Source organism: Diplotaxodon limnothrissa, linkage group LG15 (assembly GCF_057381915.1).
Source record: "Diplotaxodon limnothrissa isolate DT_005_m linkage group LG15, D_limnothrissa_male_GT1.1, whole genome shotgun sequence".
NCBI lineage: Eukaryota > Metazoa > Chordata > Actinopteri > Cichliformes > Cichlidae > Diplotaxodon > Diplotaxodon limnothrissa.
In genome coordinates, this window is record NC_140610.1 from 16,889,706 (window position 1) to 16,907,451 (window position 17,746).

Genomic DNA, 17,746 nt, shown 5'->3' on the forward strand with positions numbered 1-17,746 from the left:
TTGATATCTTGAATGGAAGTTCTGGTTAAACACTGAACAGTTATAAACCTTGGTTGGTTTTTACATTTTAGCTTTACATGCATAGCAAAATAGTAATTTTGATTATTTTTTTTAAGAATTGAATTAATGATTTAATTGATAAATTCTTTTTGAAAACGGTCTCTTTTTTGTTAAAAAACTGAGTGTTATTTCAGGCAGACCGTCAGCGGCTCAGTGCCAGCCCACATCAACTGAGGGTTTGGCTGATGTCCTTTTTTGCATCCAACTGTCAAGTCTAATATAGGGTATGTTATTTAAACTGCCCACAGTTGCTGTGCCTCTGCAAGCCACTTTGCAACTCACTCCAATCCCAGGTCCTCTGTTCAAGCTTTATCTGACTTATCCGTGTCATAGTTGTTTCTGTAGGAGGTCTCTGCTATATTGGTATCCCTCAAAAGCAAGTCATTATATCTCAAGGAAAATTCCAGTAATTTTATGTCAATAGGTAGGGGTGGGGGAAAAAAATCGATACTGTGTAGTATCGTGATATTTTGTTTGCTAATAATGTATCGATACAGGAACAGCAGAAATCGATATTTTGTTACAAAAAAGGTTTTTGTGGACTGGAACATGCTCTGACTTCAGAGCATGTTGATCCTTTTTCTGAGCAAGAATCCTGACATTCCTTCACTGTCCAAATGTGTTTAACTTGTTTTTTGGCAGCAATAAACATGACAGTTTACTTATTTTAATTTAAGACATGTTTTATTTTAATTAAGTTTAAAACTTTTTTATTTAATGTAAAATTGTATTTTGTTTTAATTTACTTTCAAATTCTTCAGTTGCTGAATGGGCTGCATAGTTTTCATAAATTGCATAGTTCAGAATAGCTATAATTGGACTAGACTATAATACAAACCGTTCAGTTTGTCAACAATAAAACTGACTGAAATGAGAGAAAGACTGAGTGTGAGACTTTGATATTAGATAAAATTTATATTGATAAAGTTTACCTTTATGTACAGAATCTGAATATCGCAAAATATTTTAAAAAATTGCAATAATATTGTATCGTGCGTTAAGTATTGTGATAATATTGTATCGTGGGATGTATGGTGATTCCCACCTCTATCAATAGGGAGAGATCACTTAGAAGACTTGAACATGATTTATTGAGATTGAGAAATTAATGTGTTTGGTAATTAGACATCATGGCAGAACAGACTCCCAGTGGTGATAGGATTTAAGACAGGAGCCCCCGGAGTCTAGACGCTGGTGGTGGTGAAGATGAAGACTGAGGCTTAGATGAAGCTCTGATGGGGAGGAGGTTAGTTGCACTGACGGTGGGCAAGAAGATGACTGGACCAGAGTCATGATGTCAGTACTGAGATTGACAGCTTGGGAAAGTGGTAGTGATGTTGTATTTTGAAATATGCTTTTTAAAGCTTTAAGCCCTGCTTTTTCAGTAACGTGTCTATCCACTGTTGCTCAGTTAAACTTATGCAGTGTAACTGGTGATTGCTGCAGCCATTCTCAGTTGAAACATTTACTTTTAGATTGCACAAAACTAGCGACTAATATTCAACTGTATGTTTTTGGTAAAACACATTTGCCATTTCCAGCAGTTTTGGTGCACAGTATTGTTCTTTGTTGGAGATTCCCAAAGTGAACTGTCACTGAAGGTTGACAGTATTCTAGCTTCCTGGCTCCATGACATATATGGTCTTGTCTCATTGTATCCACTAGGGAAATTAAATGCATCAGGATGGATTTCCATCAATCCATTCATATGATATTTTACGTCATTTAAACATTTATTGATTAAATATGTAGATTATTTGAAAACTAACTGAATGATAATAGGTCTTAGGGATGAACAGAGTGGTGTCAGCCTTACATAGATGGAGAAATGTGCTGAATGTGCATAAATATGACCTATTGTGGAATAAATTATGGCAGTGAGTGGTATATCATACGTTTGGTCTTCACATTTATCCTTGATATCTGGCTTGTTGCATTTTCTTTCTGCATAAAACATCCAAGTTTCCTGAATGTCCTTCCTGCTTGAATGAACCTGGTCTCACAAGATTACCATAACAATAAGGTTGAAAACAAAGTCCTGTTAGCACAGTATAACTTTATTAATGGATTCCAAGAATATCCTGGAAAAAAAATTGGAGGATTTTCCATAATGTATGTCCTCTCCTAGTTTACATTCTGTGGCTCCAGCAGTGAAAAATGTCCATGGTCAGAAAATGAAAGTTGCTTGAACAACATAATGCAAATGAACAGTTTTGAAACAAAAGTACAAAATTGCTCAAAGTCTGCACAGTGGAAAGCGTGCCAGAAAATATTCTGTCCATGCTTCTTTTATCAAAAGATAAAGTGATTACAGCCATTTCTATCTGTTGATGTTAAATGATGTTAACTGCTTTTGACTGCACTGAAAATACACCCAAATTAAATAGCTCGGATGATGCGAAACCCTTGCCCTCCCCCTCATGTTCCAGGCTAATTACTCATAACCTCAGTACAACAGAAATACAGGCATCATTTTGATTTGAAATACAAAACCTAAATGCAAATCAGGATTTGCTGTTCCTAACAACCCCCCACGGTAGCATTTGGCAATTGCCCACCTTTTATTTTATGCTTTGACTAAGAAATCCAGCCTGGCCTCATTTGAAGTACTCTGAACGGACTTTGATGTGTGATTAACGAAGATCTGAATGCACAATAACATAGAACTTGCTTCGAAGTTATCATGTACTGTGTTCTTTTCTTTTTTAGATATGTTGAAAACGAGTGAACTAACTTTTGAAATATTGTAATTTTTTTATTGGATAGTTGATGTAGGTTTGCTTTTTATTTCAAATTTTTTAAGATATAAAAAAAAGTAGAAGGTATATGCAGGCATCAGTACTAATGCATAAAGCTCTTTAACTTTCAAAAGTTGCATCTGTATGCAATTATCCAATTACCCATGTCTGTTTTCTTTCTTCTTTTTTTTCTTCCCCAGGTCTGTTTCCAGCTGTGTTGAATCTAGCGACTATGGCTAATATAACAACCAATGCTACCTGTGGTTCAACTGGTCCAGAAATGTTCTGCAAGCTTGTGGAGCACGTTCCAGGACAGCCTGTTAGAAATGCACAGTGTCAAATCTGCAACCAAAGGAGTGCAAATCCCATGGGTAAGGAAGAGTCACATCCACATGAGACTTATAGTCTTAGTGATTACAACAATTAATCATTTTACATTAGTTAATTAGACTATGATTGGCCAGATGTTAACCAATCATTTTGTCTAAAACGATAATTATAGAACAAAACGAGGAATCAATTGCAACATGACAAGACGACAATACAAAATTAGCCTGCACTCATTATTCAAGTAGTCTACCAGACTGTCATAATACAATGGATCAATAATTCAATTAACCGCTCAGCCAGTCAAATACCCAATCAGTTTGTCAGTGAAGCACTCCATCATTAACTAGTATCCAGTGATTAGTCAACAAACCAATTAGTCAGCCATCAGTCAGCCAGTTCATTGTTGGTGTTATTCATTAAATGGAGCCCATCCTTTTCTTTATTTTCTTATTGTATACTCTTACATTGGCGCATATTCATATAGTGATGGGCCATGGTTTAAAATAATGAGGTCAACGTGTATCCATAGTAGCCTAGTGCTTAGTCTTTAGCGTGCTCTCAACATGAGGTTTTAGAGCTTTGTTTTTTTTTAACTTGTGGCTCTTTTTGTCCTTTTGAGCAGATATCTTTAATTACATTTTAAATATATACCATCAAATCACAACAGCAGTTTCCTCAGTGCACTTTATATTGTAAGGTAGAGATGCTACAATACTACAAGGAGAACCAGGCTCAGCGGCTATCTGCCACAACAATCCTTAATATGTTCACTGACAGTGTGTTCAGTATGTTCAAATAACAACTAGCTGTATTTTGGTAGGGTATGTAGATCACTTCTTGGCTGTGTAAAGTGAGTTAAGGGGGGGTCAACCATCAGGTTGCCCAACATTCAGAAATGGCCCACTGCTTATAAAAGCACTAAAAGAGCAGTTGACAGTTGGTGGGTGAAATTTAAAAAAACCTCATTGCTGTTGCTTTGGTCCTTGTATTTTGTGTAGAAAACAATATATTGTCTGCAAACACTCACCAACTGCTTGCCAAGTAGTAGTAAAACTGAAAAGTGCAACTCAACATATTGGTTTTAGAGACTTGTAACAACTTTAGTTTGAAGGTCAACACTTGGCAAGTCGGCATCTTTTATGCAAACTACGGGTGATTACACCAACCTACTAGTAAACACAGAAATCACAAGGAGCTTTTTGGCGCAGGGCTCTCTTTGTGACTGATTTCAACAGAAAGCTCTAGCATCCACCAGCTGGTCTGGGAATTTTTTTTTTTCTAGGACGTAGCTTCAGTTTTAAAATAAAGTTTATATGTCGTCATCTACAGGTAACTTTGTAAGAAAGCATTTACCCTAGGTCAGGGGTCAGCAACCTTTAGGACCCAAAGAGCCACTTGGACCTGGTTTCCACGCAAAAGAAAACACTGGGAGCCGCAAATACTTTTTGACATCTAAAATGAAGATAACACTGTATATATTGTTTTTTACCTTTATGCTTTGTGTGAACAACTAAGGTGTGTTGCTTATGAAATCCATGAAGTGCTACAGAGAAAGTTACATTTTATTTATGTAATTAACACATTTTGAAGAAATATAACAAAAGGAAAGACACCCAGCTGAACTAAAATGATCCATGTGGCAAACAAAAACTGTTGTGAGCCGCCACCCTTATATCGGCTTTGGGCTTTTGGAGCCTTGACCTGACTTTTAAAAAATAATTGGAAAAAAAGCACTATGCTGCTGAAAAATGAAAAATAGATATTTGCAAAATTCTGCCTAAATATGTATTTTACCATGTTAAGGTGTGTGGCGGGGCGTGGTCTGCAGCGCCGCTGCAGGGGAGGCGGACGCACCTGAGCAGCACCCGCAATCACGCCTCGCCGCCTTAACGTCTGTGCTCTCTATGCTGTTGTTGGTGTATGTCGGGCTGTGGGCTGAAAAGCTACAGCCGGCTGTATGCGTACAGCAACCCTGTATGAAAAGTGGTCAACCAAGAGATGCTGAAAAACATGTTCATGCAAACATCGTCGGGTCTGCCGTGTTTACAATGGGACTTCTGCTCCTGAACCTCTGTGCACAGCGTCTGCAAATCGGGGCTGTACGAAGTCACTTTCATCTTTACGCAGGACTGTAAGCTGTCATCTGTGAGGCGTGAGCGGTGTTTGTTTTTAACATAGTTCACGGTGGAGCTGCTGACATAATGTGGATCCGAAGATCCATAATTGACCTACCTGGGATTAAAAATCTCGATAAATGCATGGCGTTTCTGCGGGTACACCGGCTCCCACGAGTGTGACGCTTATTTTGAACGATGAAAAAATAATAAAATATAATTTTATTTTTATATTTCAATATCACAATAATCTTCCAATTTAGAAGTACAAGTTAAAAAAAAGAACTAACATAAATAAAATACACTTCAGCTAAATACTTCTAATTTATTTTACCAAACCACGCCGAGCCACAGTATAAGTATAAGCCGCAGGTTGCCGACCCCTGCCCTAGGTGAATATTCATTTTCTATATCGTGGTTTTAGTGTTTTGTCCATTCTTTATTTGCTTTCTGTAAAATAATTTTCTTTACTGTGTTCTTCTAATGCCACACAGCAGGGTAGGAAAGAGCAAGATAAGTACAATACCTTTATTTTGTTATAGATCATTTCCATTACTTTTAACTGAAATGTCACAGGTAAGTAGCCAGATGACTGACAGGTGCCAGTCAAGCTGAAAAAACATGTCTGCTCTTAAAAACCTTCATTAACACACCTATAAGCACCAAAACGATTCTGCATATAGCGCATAAATAAAATGCTTGATTGTGACCTTTGCTTTATAATAAATTATAGTGGCGATGCATTTTTATCTTCCTGCTCTATTAAAACTGTTCTATAGACTTGTAATAGTACCCAGAAGAAGACTGTGCAAATGCACTGACATTTTTTCTTATTCAGAAGTGAAATCAAATATTACTAAATGGGAAGGAAATCTATTACTACTTCTTTTACGAGGTGGACAAATGTGCTTTTGATATCTGGCTTTGAACGTCTCAAATGCCAGGGTGGAGAAAAATTGTAGAGTACTACATTTTCACTTTAGAACAATGTAGAATGCAAGATGAAAATACCTGAGATATTTAAAATAAACTGTTTCTGTGTGTGCTTACAGAACATCATCCCGTAGAGTATGCCATAGATGGAACCAATCGTTGGTGGCAGAGTCCGTCGATAAAGAATGGAATGGAGTACCACTATGTGACAATCACACTGGACTTGAAACAGGTAGAAAACACACATTCATTATGAGTGAAACGCTGTTCACGTACTTTCACTGCATGCCTCTTTTCTGTTTTATTTATTTATTTGTATTGAACCGGGTTACTTGTCTTTATCAGCTTGCATCATCAAATTTAAGCATTGATTTTCTAAGGTACAAAGTCTTAGAATAACCAACGGGCAGCAGTTTCATCATTCGACAGATTCCTTTAGTGATGACACACGTGCATAATTCGCCAATATAGAAATAATGTCAGCAGACACCCAAGAACACACACAAGCACATATTATATAGGAGAAATGTACAACTTTTCCTCATTTTATACCTGATTGTCAGCACCCGGGGTACCAGAGACTAGGAGGTAGGAATCACAAGCCCTGATTTCTGTTTGCAGATACAGACGTAATAAAAGATGGTTGGGCTCACCTCGAAGTCACTCGCTGGTTGGCAAATCCAAATCATGTTACAAAGCCTTGAGTGTTTTCACCATCACTTTATGATGTTTTGAAATCAGATGTGACAAGCGAGGAGTGGATGTGAGTGTGAAAATGCATGCTTGTTGGCTAAAGACTTGTCAGTCACAAGTTTTCATCAAATGAACATTTCCTGGATCCTTTCTGATCTGACATTTCAACTCAATCACTCAATTAGTCATTAATTGAGTGACTGAGTACAAAAAGCCATCAGGAAGCCTGAGCTTGGGACTGTACCAGAGACTTGTGTAAGACCAGGAGGTACAGATAAGATTTTCTATATCTGTGTTTGTTTTTTGTTTTTAAATACTGTCTAGCTTTATATGTTGGAGAAGTGGAGGCAGGGTGGGATGCTTAAAGATGGCTGGTTTCAGATGCAGCATTAACTAAGGGGCTGCACCAGGGCTGGCATAAGCTTAAAATATTTTTTAATTGGGAATTATTCCTCCATTCTCTGTGAGGTTTCATTCATGTCATTTTCATTCTTTAAGGTAAATAACCACATGCTTGTAATTGCAATTACTGCATGTAAAATTGAAATCCTTATAAAATTAATAATTTACTAATTACTGCCCAACCTTTCATACTTAGCCCAAAACATGCAGCAATAAATGCATAGCTGTGACCCAATAATTCAGCTTTGTGACAGGTTTATTTATTTATTTATTTAGGACAGTGCATGTTAATGAACATAAATGTAAAAAAAAAAAAAAATTACATGAATGTAAACATGCCAGATTATAGCCAAGGGCTAATTTCCATCTGTTGTCCTTAAGCATAAAAAATAGACATAATAATTCATAAAAATTCATCATTCATTCATAATAAAAACTCCATCACCAAACTTACACATACACACCATTCTGTTCCCAAATAAAACATTAAAACTATACAACTCATACATGATCACACACTTGATTTGTCCATACCCAGTTTTTAACCTTTGCCTTAAACAAATTGAGTGTAGAGCATTCTCTAATGGGTTGAGGAAGACTGTTCCACAGATGGCTACCCTGGACAGAGAGGACGTTCTGCCCAGATGCTGTCTGTCTGTGGGGTATAAACAAGTCTCCTCGGATTGTAGCTCGAGTGGTCCTGTCTGAGCTTTCTTTATGCCAAATGAACTGCTTTAGTGGTGGTGGAGCAAGGGAGTGTAAGACTTTATATATTAAACACACTCTTTTGAGTTTCACTAAGTTATTGAAGTTCAGTAATTTATGTTTTTAGGTTTGTGATGTGATATCAAACCGCTTTTTTAAAAAAAATGAATAAAGGGCAAAATCCTCTTTATCAAGGGGTATTTAAGGGGTATTCAATGTAGTCCAAGCAGAAATTCTAAGTACACAAATGCTCATGCATGTGTGCTATTGCAGCATGTTCATTCTCTGAAGGCGCACCTTCACTTGATGCCGCATCAGAAATGTGTCTTGTCAGTACAGTGGAACCCCGACTTACAAAATTAATTCGTTCCCGAGGGTCTTTCGTAAGTCGAAGCACCCATCGTGCGTTTTGACTGAGGCCATGCTGAACGATAGGCTATAGGCTAATCCTAACTAGAACAACAATACGTTGTTCAAGTGGAACAGCGAAGCGCAAGTACGGAAGCCAAGGGGTTGTCACTAGGGGTGGGTTTTGATAATCGATTTATCGATTAAAATAGATTCTGGCTTGGATAACGTGATATCGATTCATTAAAATCCTGAATCGATTTTTTAATATAAATTTATTTTACCTGAAACGCCAGAATCTCAGGTGAAACCTCACAAAATTTTAACAACCACCAAACAGCTAAAACAGTGAATGAGAGCAGGAACACGTGCACATAAATGTAAACACAAAGCGCGGACCGCAGATCAGAATCAGTGAGATGTGGCTTTCTCACCCAATGGCACGGACACGGTCGGGGCTGAAAGCCGACAGCTCGCTGATTCTGATCTGTCGGCGGGTCCGCGCTTTGTGTTTACGCCCTTTTTGCGCTGATTCTAAAGCTGTTAGTTTTATCTCTCTCCAAACAATACTGACTGAACCAGCAGCAAAAGAAGCAGCAAACTATGCTTCACATAAACATTGTCATGGACTCCCTCTGACTTTTGGTGTTTTGCTTCCAACATGATAAAATCAGACATCATGCACAGCTCTCTCTCTCTCTCTCTGTACTTCAAGAACAGTTTCCCGTCTATCCCCAAAATCTGTTTTCTGCATTATTCGCTTGCTTGTTACGCACAAGTCTACCGTTGTTTACAGCGCTGTCGGCCGCTGTTTTTTTCCTTTTACTTACTTCCGAAAAGAAAACCTAATTTCTGCTGTTCAATGGGCTTCAAATGCAAAACGCTTAGCTGTGTCTCTAATAAAACTGCTGTAACTTCAGAGGTAACGTTCATATGTTGATTAATCGTTTTCTTTCGTTTTTGATGTACTGCAGAATATTTTTATAAAATCCAGGCCAGGAAAATCACCTTCATGTTTTTCTGTGTTTTATCTTCAGCTACTTTGACACAAAGACATCTGCTGTGATGCTCACACCTTTCATAAAGTCTTGCGAGTGTCAGCTTCCATTTTATAGATACAAAAATATGTAAATGTACTGATCTGAATTATAATATTTCTGACTGTCTGAGGCAAAATTTCCCAGATACAAATCGAATTGAATCGAATCGTGGATCGAATCGTTTCGGGACCTTGTGAATCAGAATCGAATCGATTCTAGAAATCAGTGACGATACCCAGCCCTAGTTGTCACATGATTCGGAAGGCATTGTGGGCATTGTAGGCTCAGCCAATCAGAGCCAGTGGATTTTGTTACTCGGGCATTTTGCCGTAACATGGGCAAAAATATTGCTGTTCAGTGCCTTCGTGACTTGAATTTTTCGTGAAACGGGGTATTCGTAACTCGGGGTTCCACTGTATATAAACATCAATCCCTGTTTGCAATGTCCCTTTTTTTACACACTTTTTTCATTTGTTAAGGTTCATTTAACAGCTTCAGAATCATTATTTAATTGCTGTGTTGTATAAGTGTATTATACATTCAGACATACAGATATTTAAAAACTCTTACTAAAAGGAATATGTTTCACTAGACATGTATACCTTTTTTTTTTTAATTTTCGCTCAGTTTACTTTTAGTTTTAGAAGTAATATTTAGCTTTTCCTAAATTGATTTATATGGAGATCCACAATCTCAGCTTTCCATTAGAATCAGACGTACTCACACAAATGCTTATTTTAATGAGTCAAATTCTTTTCATTTGCTTTCTGTTTGTGCACATATGATTGGATTCACACTGAGCGCAGATGCATTCAGCTGCCAGGTGCTTGATCCATCAAGCTCATCCCTTTTCTGCCACTGTGTTCCTTTTCCGTCAGGATGTTGCACGTACAAACACTGTCTTCCCAGAGCTACATTAACACCCTGTGCTGCATGCTGTCATGGTCAGCTTAGCTTGGATTTTATTTTCTCTGCAATTAAAGTGATTACTGCAGTTAGTCATTTAAAGGTGCGGTGTACAAAAGGTGTCATTGATATGTCATCAGGGTTTTAAGCTACACAGAACTGTTTCAGTAGAGCTGGAATTAGTTAAACCAACTTTGCTATTAATCACTTCATAATCTTGTGTGCCACGCTTTAAATATTGGCTTCCATTTTTGACTTGGAAAGCTTGGCAGGAATCTCTGTGATTGAGTGGCTGTGTACTGGCATGGGCTGATTTAGGACATTTAGTTTAGTTTAGTTTAGAAGTGTGATTAAATAGATAAGACTGCCAGATTGTAATTATATAGATGTTATGAGAATAAAAGTAATGAGAATAGAAGATTTAGTTTATGAGAATCCATGGCTTCATTAAGAGAAGTCAGTCAAAAATTGGTCTAAAAGTAAAAAAAAAAAAAAGAGATTAATTTTAGATGTCTAATAAAAACACCAATATTCATGAAAAAGCTGAAAACTAACTCGGGTTAACAATTTCTGATTTTCTGATCCCTATTTGACTTTATTAAGTATGTTTTTGATGTCAGCCGATCAAAATTCATACTTTACTATTATAGGGTTATGTAAAAAAATCCAGGTCTAGAAATTGTAACTTGCTCATCCCTTCTGGCGCCTGTTATAGTGGACTGGAAATATGTCTTTAAATTCATTTTAAACATATAAAGAAGAAACAGCAGTTAACCTCCAGCCTTTTTACACATCTAATGCATCCTTTTCTCTTTCTAATCCATGTGATGCGTTCATGGTGCAGATGTAAAGTTGCGGTTGTGATTCTGTCCTAAATCGAAGAAGAAAAATTAGAGTTATTTAAAAGTTGCATTTAAATACTTTACTAGGCAGTTTGCTACAGTTTAGTAGAGGCTGATTAAAGGTTAGTTCGGAGTTCTGAGGTGACGTTTGTAGTAATGTGCTAAGTTGGACTGATTCTGGACAGACTGTGGCGTTCATAGGTTATATTGAGGCCTTTCGTATGTAAGCTGATGATACTGATTAGATTCTGCATTATCTGCTGTCTAAGGATTGGGCTCAACCATGATACCTCATTTAACATCTGCTGAAATTTAAATCCAGGTAACTAAATCCATAAAGAGAAGTAAACCTCTGCAGCAGTGCAGGTCAGCTTGTCAGAGCCTAAACACAAAGAAAATCTACCAAAAAAGTTATTACATGACTTATTTCTAACTAGTTATTTAACCTCATGCCGCACTGCTCCACCTGATCTACAAAAGGCTGCAAAAGTGTAAAATGGAGCAGCAGAACTGTGGAATAAAAATAAATAATTAAATAAACAAGATAAAGTGAAAAGACAGACATGGAGCAGAGAAATTATGAAAATGATGATGACTGAAAAAGAATCTGTTAATTTAATGGCAGTACATTGCTCCAAAAATAATTGGATCACATGTTTTTCAAATGGAATTTAAAGTTTTTTGTTATAATAAAAATAAAGTAATTTTTATATGGCAACGTCTTGCAAATAATGTTTGTTTCAGTCAAATATATCCGGAGTTAATAAAATGGACTTGGGTTATTCAAATCAGTTAATAGTCTGGTGGTGACTGCTGTCTTGTGGCTCATTAAAATCAAACTGCTAACTAGCAGTGCTGTGCTCTATTCATAGAGGATATTTGTCATAACACTAATAGAAATTGCAGGTGGTGGTAGTAGATTTCACTTTTACTTCACAGGTAAACTGGACCCGTTTGACTGACAAAACATAATCAATGGGAAATCATCAAAGAACTGAAATTACAGCAACTAGCTGTATCCACAACAAGCAGAATAAAACCCTCCTAGTTGCCTTTTTTCAAATTTTAAGATTTCTATTCTAACATAATCCCACACGTTTAAGACAATGATGGATGAAAGTGGATGTGATGGAATGACCCTCACAGTTTAAAGTGTAGTTTGTTAAGCGAAATGACAACAAAAAAGTAGTGAAACAAACAAAAAGTAAGAGTTGAATACTAATGTCACATATGAATATTGTAGTATTTCTGGTCAGAGTCCTACTATTCATACTGAATTTAGAGCCACAAAGACAACTGCAACAAAGTGAGGCAAATGTGAAGAGTGCTTTTTCCTTTTCTTGCTTGCTCTTTTTTTCCTGAACGTAATTACAGCCCTGCACAGGAAGAAGAGTAACAGCCATCTTGAAATAATAATGACTTTAGGCCCATCAATCACACCTTTCACCACTGTGGTGCGTCTACTGAATAAATATGAAGGCTTCAGTGGTCTCACAAATACACACACGCACACACACCTGTCTCTGGAGTTGTCACGGGGGTGGAACGGACTCAGGCGCAGACTGAGGTAGCACAGTTCAACGACACTTTATTAATCACACTGGTGCGCTATATACACGTGAAGGGAGGGGGGAAACACCAGGGTCCCGGGGATCAATAGGCTGGGGAGACACTTCTTCGCACTCGCTCTGCTCCCTGTCCAAACAGTCTCCACACAAGCAGCTCAGCTCACTCTCCTACTCACGGGGTCCAGGGGTCACAAAAGGGCTGATCCAGGTAAACCTGTTTACACAGACGAGGGTAAGTCGAAGGCAAACACGGGAACAGTAGAATCGCAAGGAAGCCAGGAACCAGGGCACCCTGACGAAAAGTGGGCTACTGGAACAAGAAGGCATCGGTGGGCAAGAGACGAAAACAGGGCGTTGTTGGAATGCTACTACGCAAGTAACCCCGGCGGAAGGGGCTACATGAATAGGATGAGGGACCTATGGATTCTTCGATACCCAACATCCACAATGACGGCGAAACAACTAGTAGCTCAGTGTTCCAACATTCGAAAGAAGGGACTGCTCTCACAGCTAGAGATTGACGAGGTACAACACAAATGCTACGGCAAGGAGGAGTCAGGACGCCAGGTCAGGGGGGAGATATCATCACCCCCACCCGAGATTGGGTACATAGCCCCAAGTGCGATAGGAGAAGGATCGTTGAGTGCGAGAGGAACTGACCTGAAAAATAGGATCATGGCCAAGCTTGAAACCTGGATCCCCCGTAGCCGGTTACCAAGATTACGTGAAGTACCCTCAGAAGGTCTGCTAGATGATGTTAATGCAGCACTACGGGCAATACCTACAACCACGATTACCGACACTAACAAGCTGATCTACAATACGGCAGCAGTGATCAGTGAGATGCTTGGCTACAAGTTGAACAGCGACAAGGGGCAGTACCCTCCATGGAGAAGGAGGCTAGAGGGCAAGATCAAAGTAGCACGGAGGGAGGTTAGCCAACTAACGGAGTTGCAGAAAGGTGCGACAAATAAGGTGCCTAAGAAATACAGCAAGCTGTCCATACCTGAGGCCTTGGAAACTGCCAAGCAAAGACTCACAGCCTTGGCCAGCCGCTTGAGGAGGTACACCAGAGAGATAGAAGGCAGGAGAATAAACCAGCTGTTCTCCACAGAACCAGCAAAGGTGTACTCTCAGTGGCAAGGGAACAATAAGAGAACAGCACCACCAAGGCTGGAGACGGCGCAATACTGGAAGAGCATATGGGAGAAGGATGCAACCCATAACGGCAATGCTCAGTGGCTAGAGGATCTGAGGGCAGACCACAGCGACCTCCCTGAACAGGGTCCAGTAACCATCACAGTGGCAGATATCCAAGAAAGGGTCTCCAGTATGAAGAGTTGGACAGCACCAGGGCCCGACATGGTTCATGCCTACTGGCTGAAGAAGCTGACTGCACTCCACGAGCGTCTGGCAGCACAAATGAACCAGCTGCTAGTTAACGAGAGACACCCGGAATGGCTAACTGAAGGCCGGACGGTCCTGATCCCCAAGGACCCCAAGAAGGGACCGGTCCCCTCCAACTACCGACCAATAACCTGCCTCAGTACTACATGGAAGCTCCTGTCAGGCATCATATCGGCTAAGATGAACAGGCACATGGGTCAATACATGAGCGGGACACAGAAAGGAATTGGCAAGAATACCAGAGGCGCAAAACACCAGCTACTGGTAGACAGAACAATCAGCCGAGACTGCAAGACCAGACTGACCAACCTGTGCACTGCCTGGATTGATTACAAGAAGGCCTATGACTCAATGCCCCACAGCTGGATACTGGAATGCCTAGAATTGTACAAGATCAATGGGACCCTAAGAGCCTTCATCAGGAACTCAATGGGGATGTGGCGTACAACACTAGAGGCCAACTCCAAGCCCATAGCACAAGTCACCATCAAGTGCGGGATCTACCAAGGAGATGCTCTGTCCCCACTGCTGTTCTGCATAGGCCTGAACCCCCTCAGTGAGATCATTAACAAGACTGGCTACGGATACCGACTACGGAACGGAGCAGTTGTCAGCCACCTCCTGTACATGGATGACATCAAGCTGTATGCCAAGAGTGAACGAGACATCGATTCACTGATCCACACTACCAGGCTATACAGCAATGACATTGGAATGTCGTTCGGACTGGAGAAGTGTAGTCGGATGGTAACAAAGAGAGGGAAGGTAGTCAGAACTGAGGGGATTGAACTACCAGAAGGCAACATTGCAGACATAGAGGACAGTTACAAGTACTTGGGGATCCCGCAGGCGAATGGGAACCATGAAGAGGCCGCTAGAAAAGCTGCAACCACCAAGTACCTGCAGAGGGTCAGGCAAGTCCTGACGAGTCAGCTGAATGGTAAGAACAAGATCCGGGCCATCAACACGTACGCCCTGCCCGTGATCAGGTACCCTGCTGGGGTAATAGGCTGGCCAAAGGAGGAGATAGAAGCCACTGACATAAAGACAAGAAAGCTCCTTACCATGCATGGAGGGTTTCACCCCAAGTCCAGCACCCTGAGGCTGTACGCTAAGCGGAAGGAAGGGGGCCGGGGACTGGTGAGTGTCAGCACCACAGTCCAGGATGAGACAAGGAACATCCAAGAATACATTGGGAAGATGGCCCCAACTGACCGAGTGCTCAGTGAATACCTCAGGCAGCAGAAACCCAAGAAAGAGGAGGGAGACGAGGAACCATCATGGAAGGACAGGCCCCTGCACGGTATGTACCACCGGCAGATAGAGGAGGTGGCTGATATCCAGAAATCCTACCAGTGGCTGGACAAAGCTGGACTGAAAGACAGCACAGAGGCACTAATCATGGCAGCACAAGAACAAGCTCTGAGCACAAGATCCATAGAGGCTGGGGTCTATCACACCAGGCAAGACCCCAGGTGCAGGCTGTGTAAAGATGCCCCAGAGACAATCCAGCACATAACAGCAGGGTGCAAGATGCTAGCAGGCAAGGCATACATGGAACGCCATAACCAAGTGGCCGGCATAGTGTACAGGAACATCTGTGCCGAGTATAATCTGGAAGTCCCGAGGTCAAAATGGGAGATGCCCCCAAGGGTGGTGGAGAATGACCGAGCTAAGATCCTGTGGGACTTCCAGATACAGACGGACAAAATGGTGGTGGCTAACCAACCGGACATAGTGGTGGTAGACAAACAGAAGAAGACGGCCGTAGTGATCGATGTAGCGGTTCCGAATGACAGCAATATCAGGAAGAAGGAACACGAGAAGCTGGAGAAATACCAAGGGCTCAGAGAAGAGCTCGAGAGGATGTGGAGGGTGAAGGTAACGGTGGTCCCCGTGGTAATCGGAGCACTAGGTGCGGTGACTCCCAAGCTAGGCGAGTGGCTCCAGCAGATTCCGGGAACAACATCGGAGATCTCTGTCCAGAAGAGCGCAGTCCTGGGAACAGCTAAGATACTGCGCAGGACCCTCAAGCTCCCAGGCCTCTGGTAGAGGACCCGAGCTTGAAGGATAAACCGCCCGCAGGGGCGTGCTGGGTGTTATACATATGTATGTATATATATATATACATATATATATATATACATATACACATATATATATATATACATATACACATATATACATATACACATATATACACACACATATACATATACACATATATATATATATATATATATATATATATATATATATATATATATATATATATATATATATATATATATATATACACACACACACACACACACACACACACACACACACACACACACACACACACACACACACATATATTGTCATGGTCCTGCGACCATGACTCAGTGACTTTATGTTTATGTTCTTTATTGTTATTACTTTCATTATTATTCATGGCTGTTTTGGGATGGTTTGTGTTTGGGATTTTAGACACTGGGTTCTGGGTTTGTGCTCCCTCTGTTGGTCCCTGGTGTTAGTGTTCCCCTGTCTCGTCAGGTTAATCAGGTCCAGCTGTTTCCCCCACCTGTGTGTGATTTCCCAGTGTCTCTTCGTGTACTTATAGTGTGTGATTTCCTCTGCTCCTCGTCGCGTCGTCTGTGTTCATACCTGGTGTAATCCCCTGCGTGCTCTCCCTGCTGTTCTCCCTTCATGCTCAGGTTTGCTATTTCTTTGTGTAGTTTCTCCCAGTTAGTTCATCCTTAGTTCTGTTTTACCATCCCCACTTTATATTGGATATTATCAATAAATCACCCTCACACCTGAATAAGTGCTGCGTTTTGAGTCCTCCTTCCGCTCTCCACACGGCCGCTGCCCCGGACCGTGACATATATATATATATATACATGCATACATACATACATACATACATACATACATACATACATACATACATACATACACACATATATATGCTTTTATATGTATTATTTTGCAGCATAATAGTATCATTATCACATCTTAAAATATCTAAAAAGCTTATGTAAGGAGCTTAGATTACCAATGAGTGAGACTGCAAGGTCATCTTACCGGTAATGTGATTTGGATGTCCCAGCTCGTCCACTGACTCCAAAGGGTTAATGTTAAATTCTTATTATTTAAAATATGTCAAATTTACATCTTAACGTCTTGATAAATTACTTATTTGTTATTGGTGCTATTATTGTAGGATTGGGTGAAAATGATCCACCATGGTAGTTCTAAAAGGCTTTTTATTTTCTTGTTCTAACCAATCTGTCTTCACCCACTGACGATCCCACAGGGGGTTTTGTTATTCTGTCCAAGAGGTTTCTAACCACTTGGCATCAGATATGACTGTGCCTGTGGTGTCAAATTGATATGCCAATAGACACCTTGAGTGTTCCTCTGCAACACTACAGCATTTGACTGAATGGGAGTATTCTGTTTGGTGCCATCCATCCATTCACTTCCACTTATCCTTTTCAGGGTCGCGGGGGGCACTGGAGCCTATCCCAGCTGTCATAGGGCGAGAGGCGGGGTACACCCTGGACAGGTCGCCAGTCTGTCGCAGGGCCAACACACAGAGACAGACAACCATTCGCACTCACTTTCACTCGCACATTCACACCTAGTGGCAATTTGGATTATCCAATTAACCTA

At 40.4% G+C, this 17,746-nt stretch overlaps 1 protein-coding gene across 5 annotated transcripts in view; it reads left to right on the forward strand.

Annotated features, from left to right (window-relative positions):
- The window catches only part of lama2 (laminin, alpha 2), a 228,480-nt gene that overhangs the window by 40,394 nt on the left and 170,340 nt on the right, over positions 1 to 17,746 (forward strand). For all 5 annotated transcript variants that reach the window (XM_085372570.1, XM_085372571.1, XM_085372572.1 and 2 more), the window contains exons 2-3: positions 2,999 to 3,169; positions 6,295 to 6,407. In XM_085372570.1, coding sequence (XP_085228696.1) covers positions 2,999 to 3,169; positions 6,295 to 6,407 — 284 coding nt within the window. The remainder of the gene's footprint in view (positions 1 to 2,998; positions 3,170 to 6,294; positions 6,408 to 17,746) is intronic.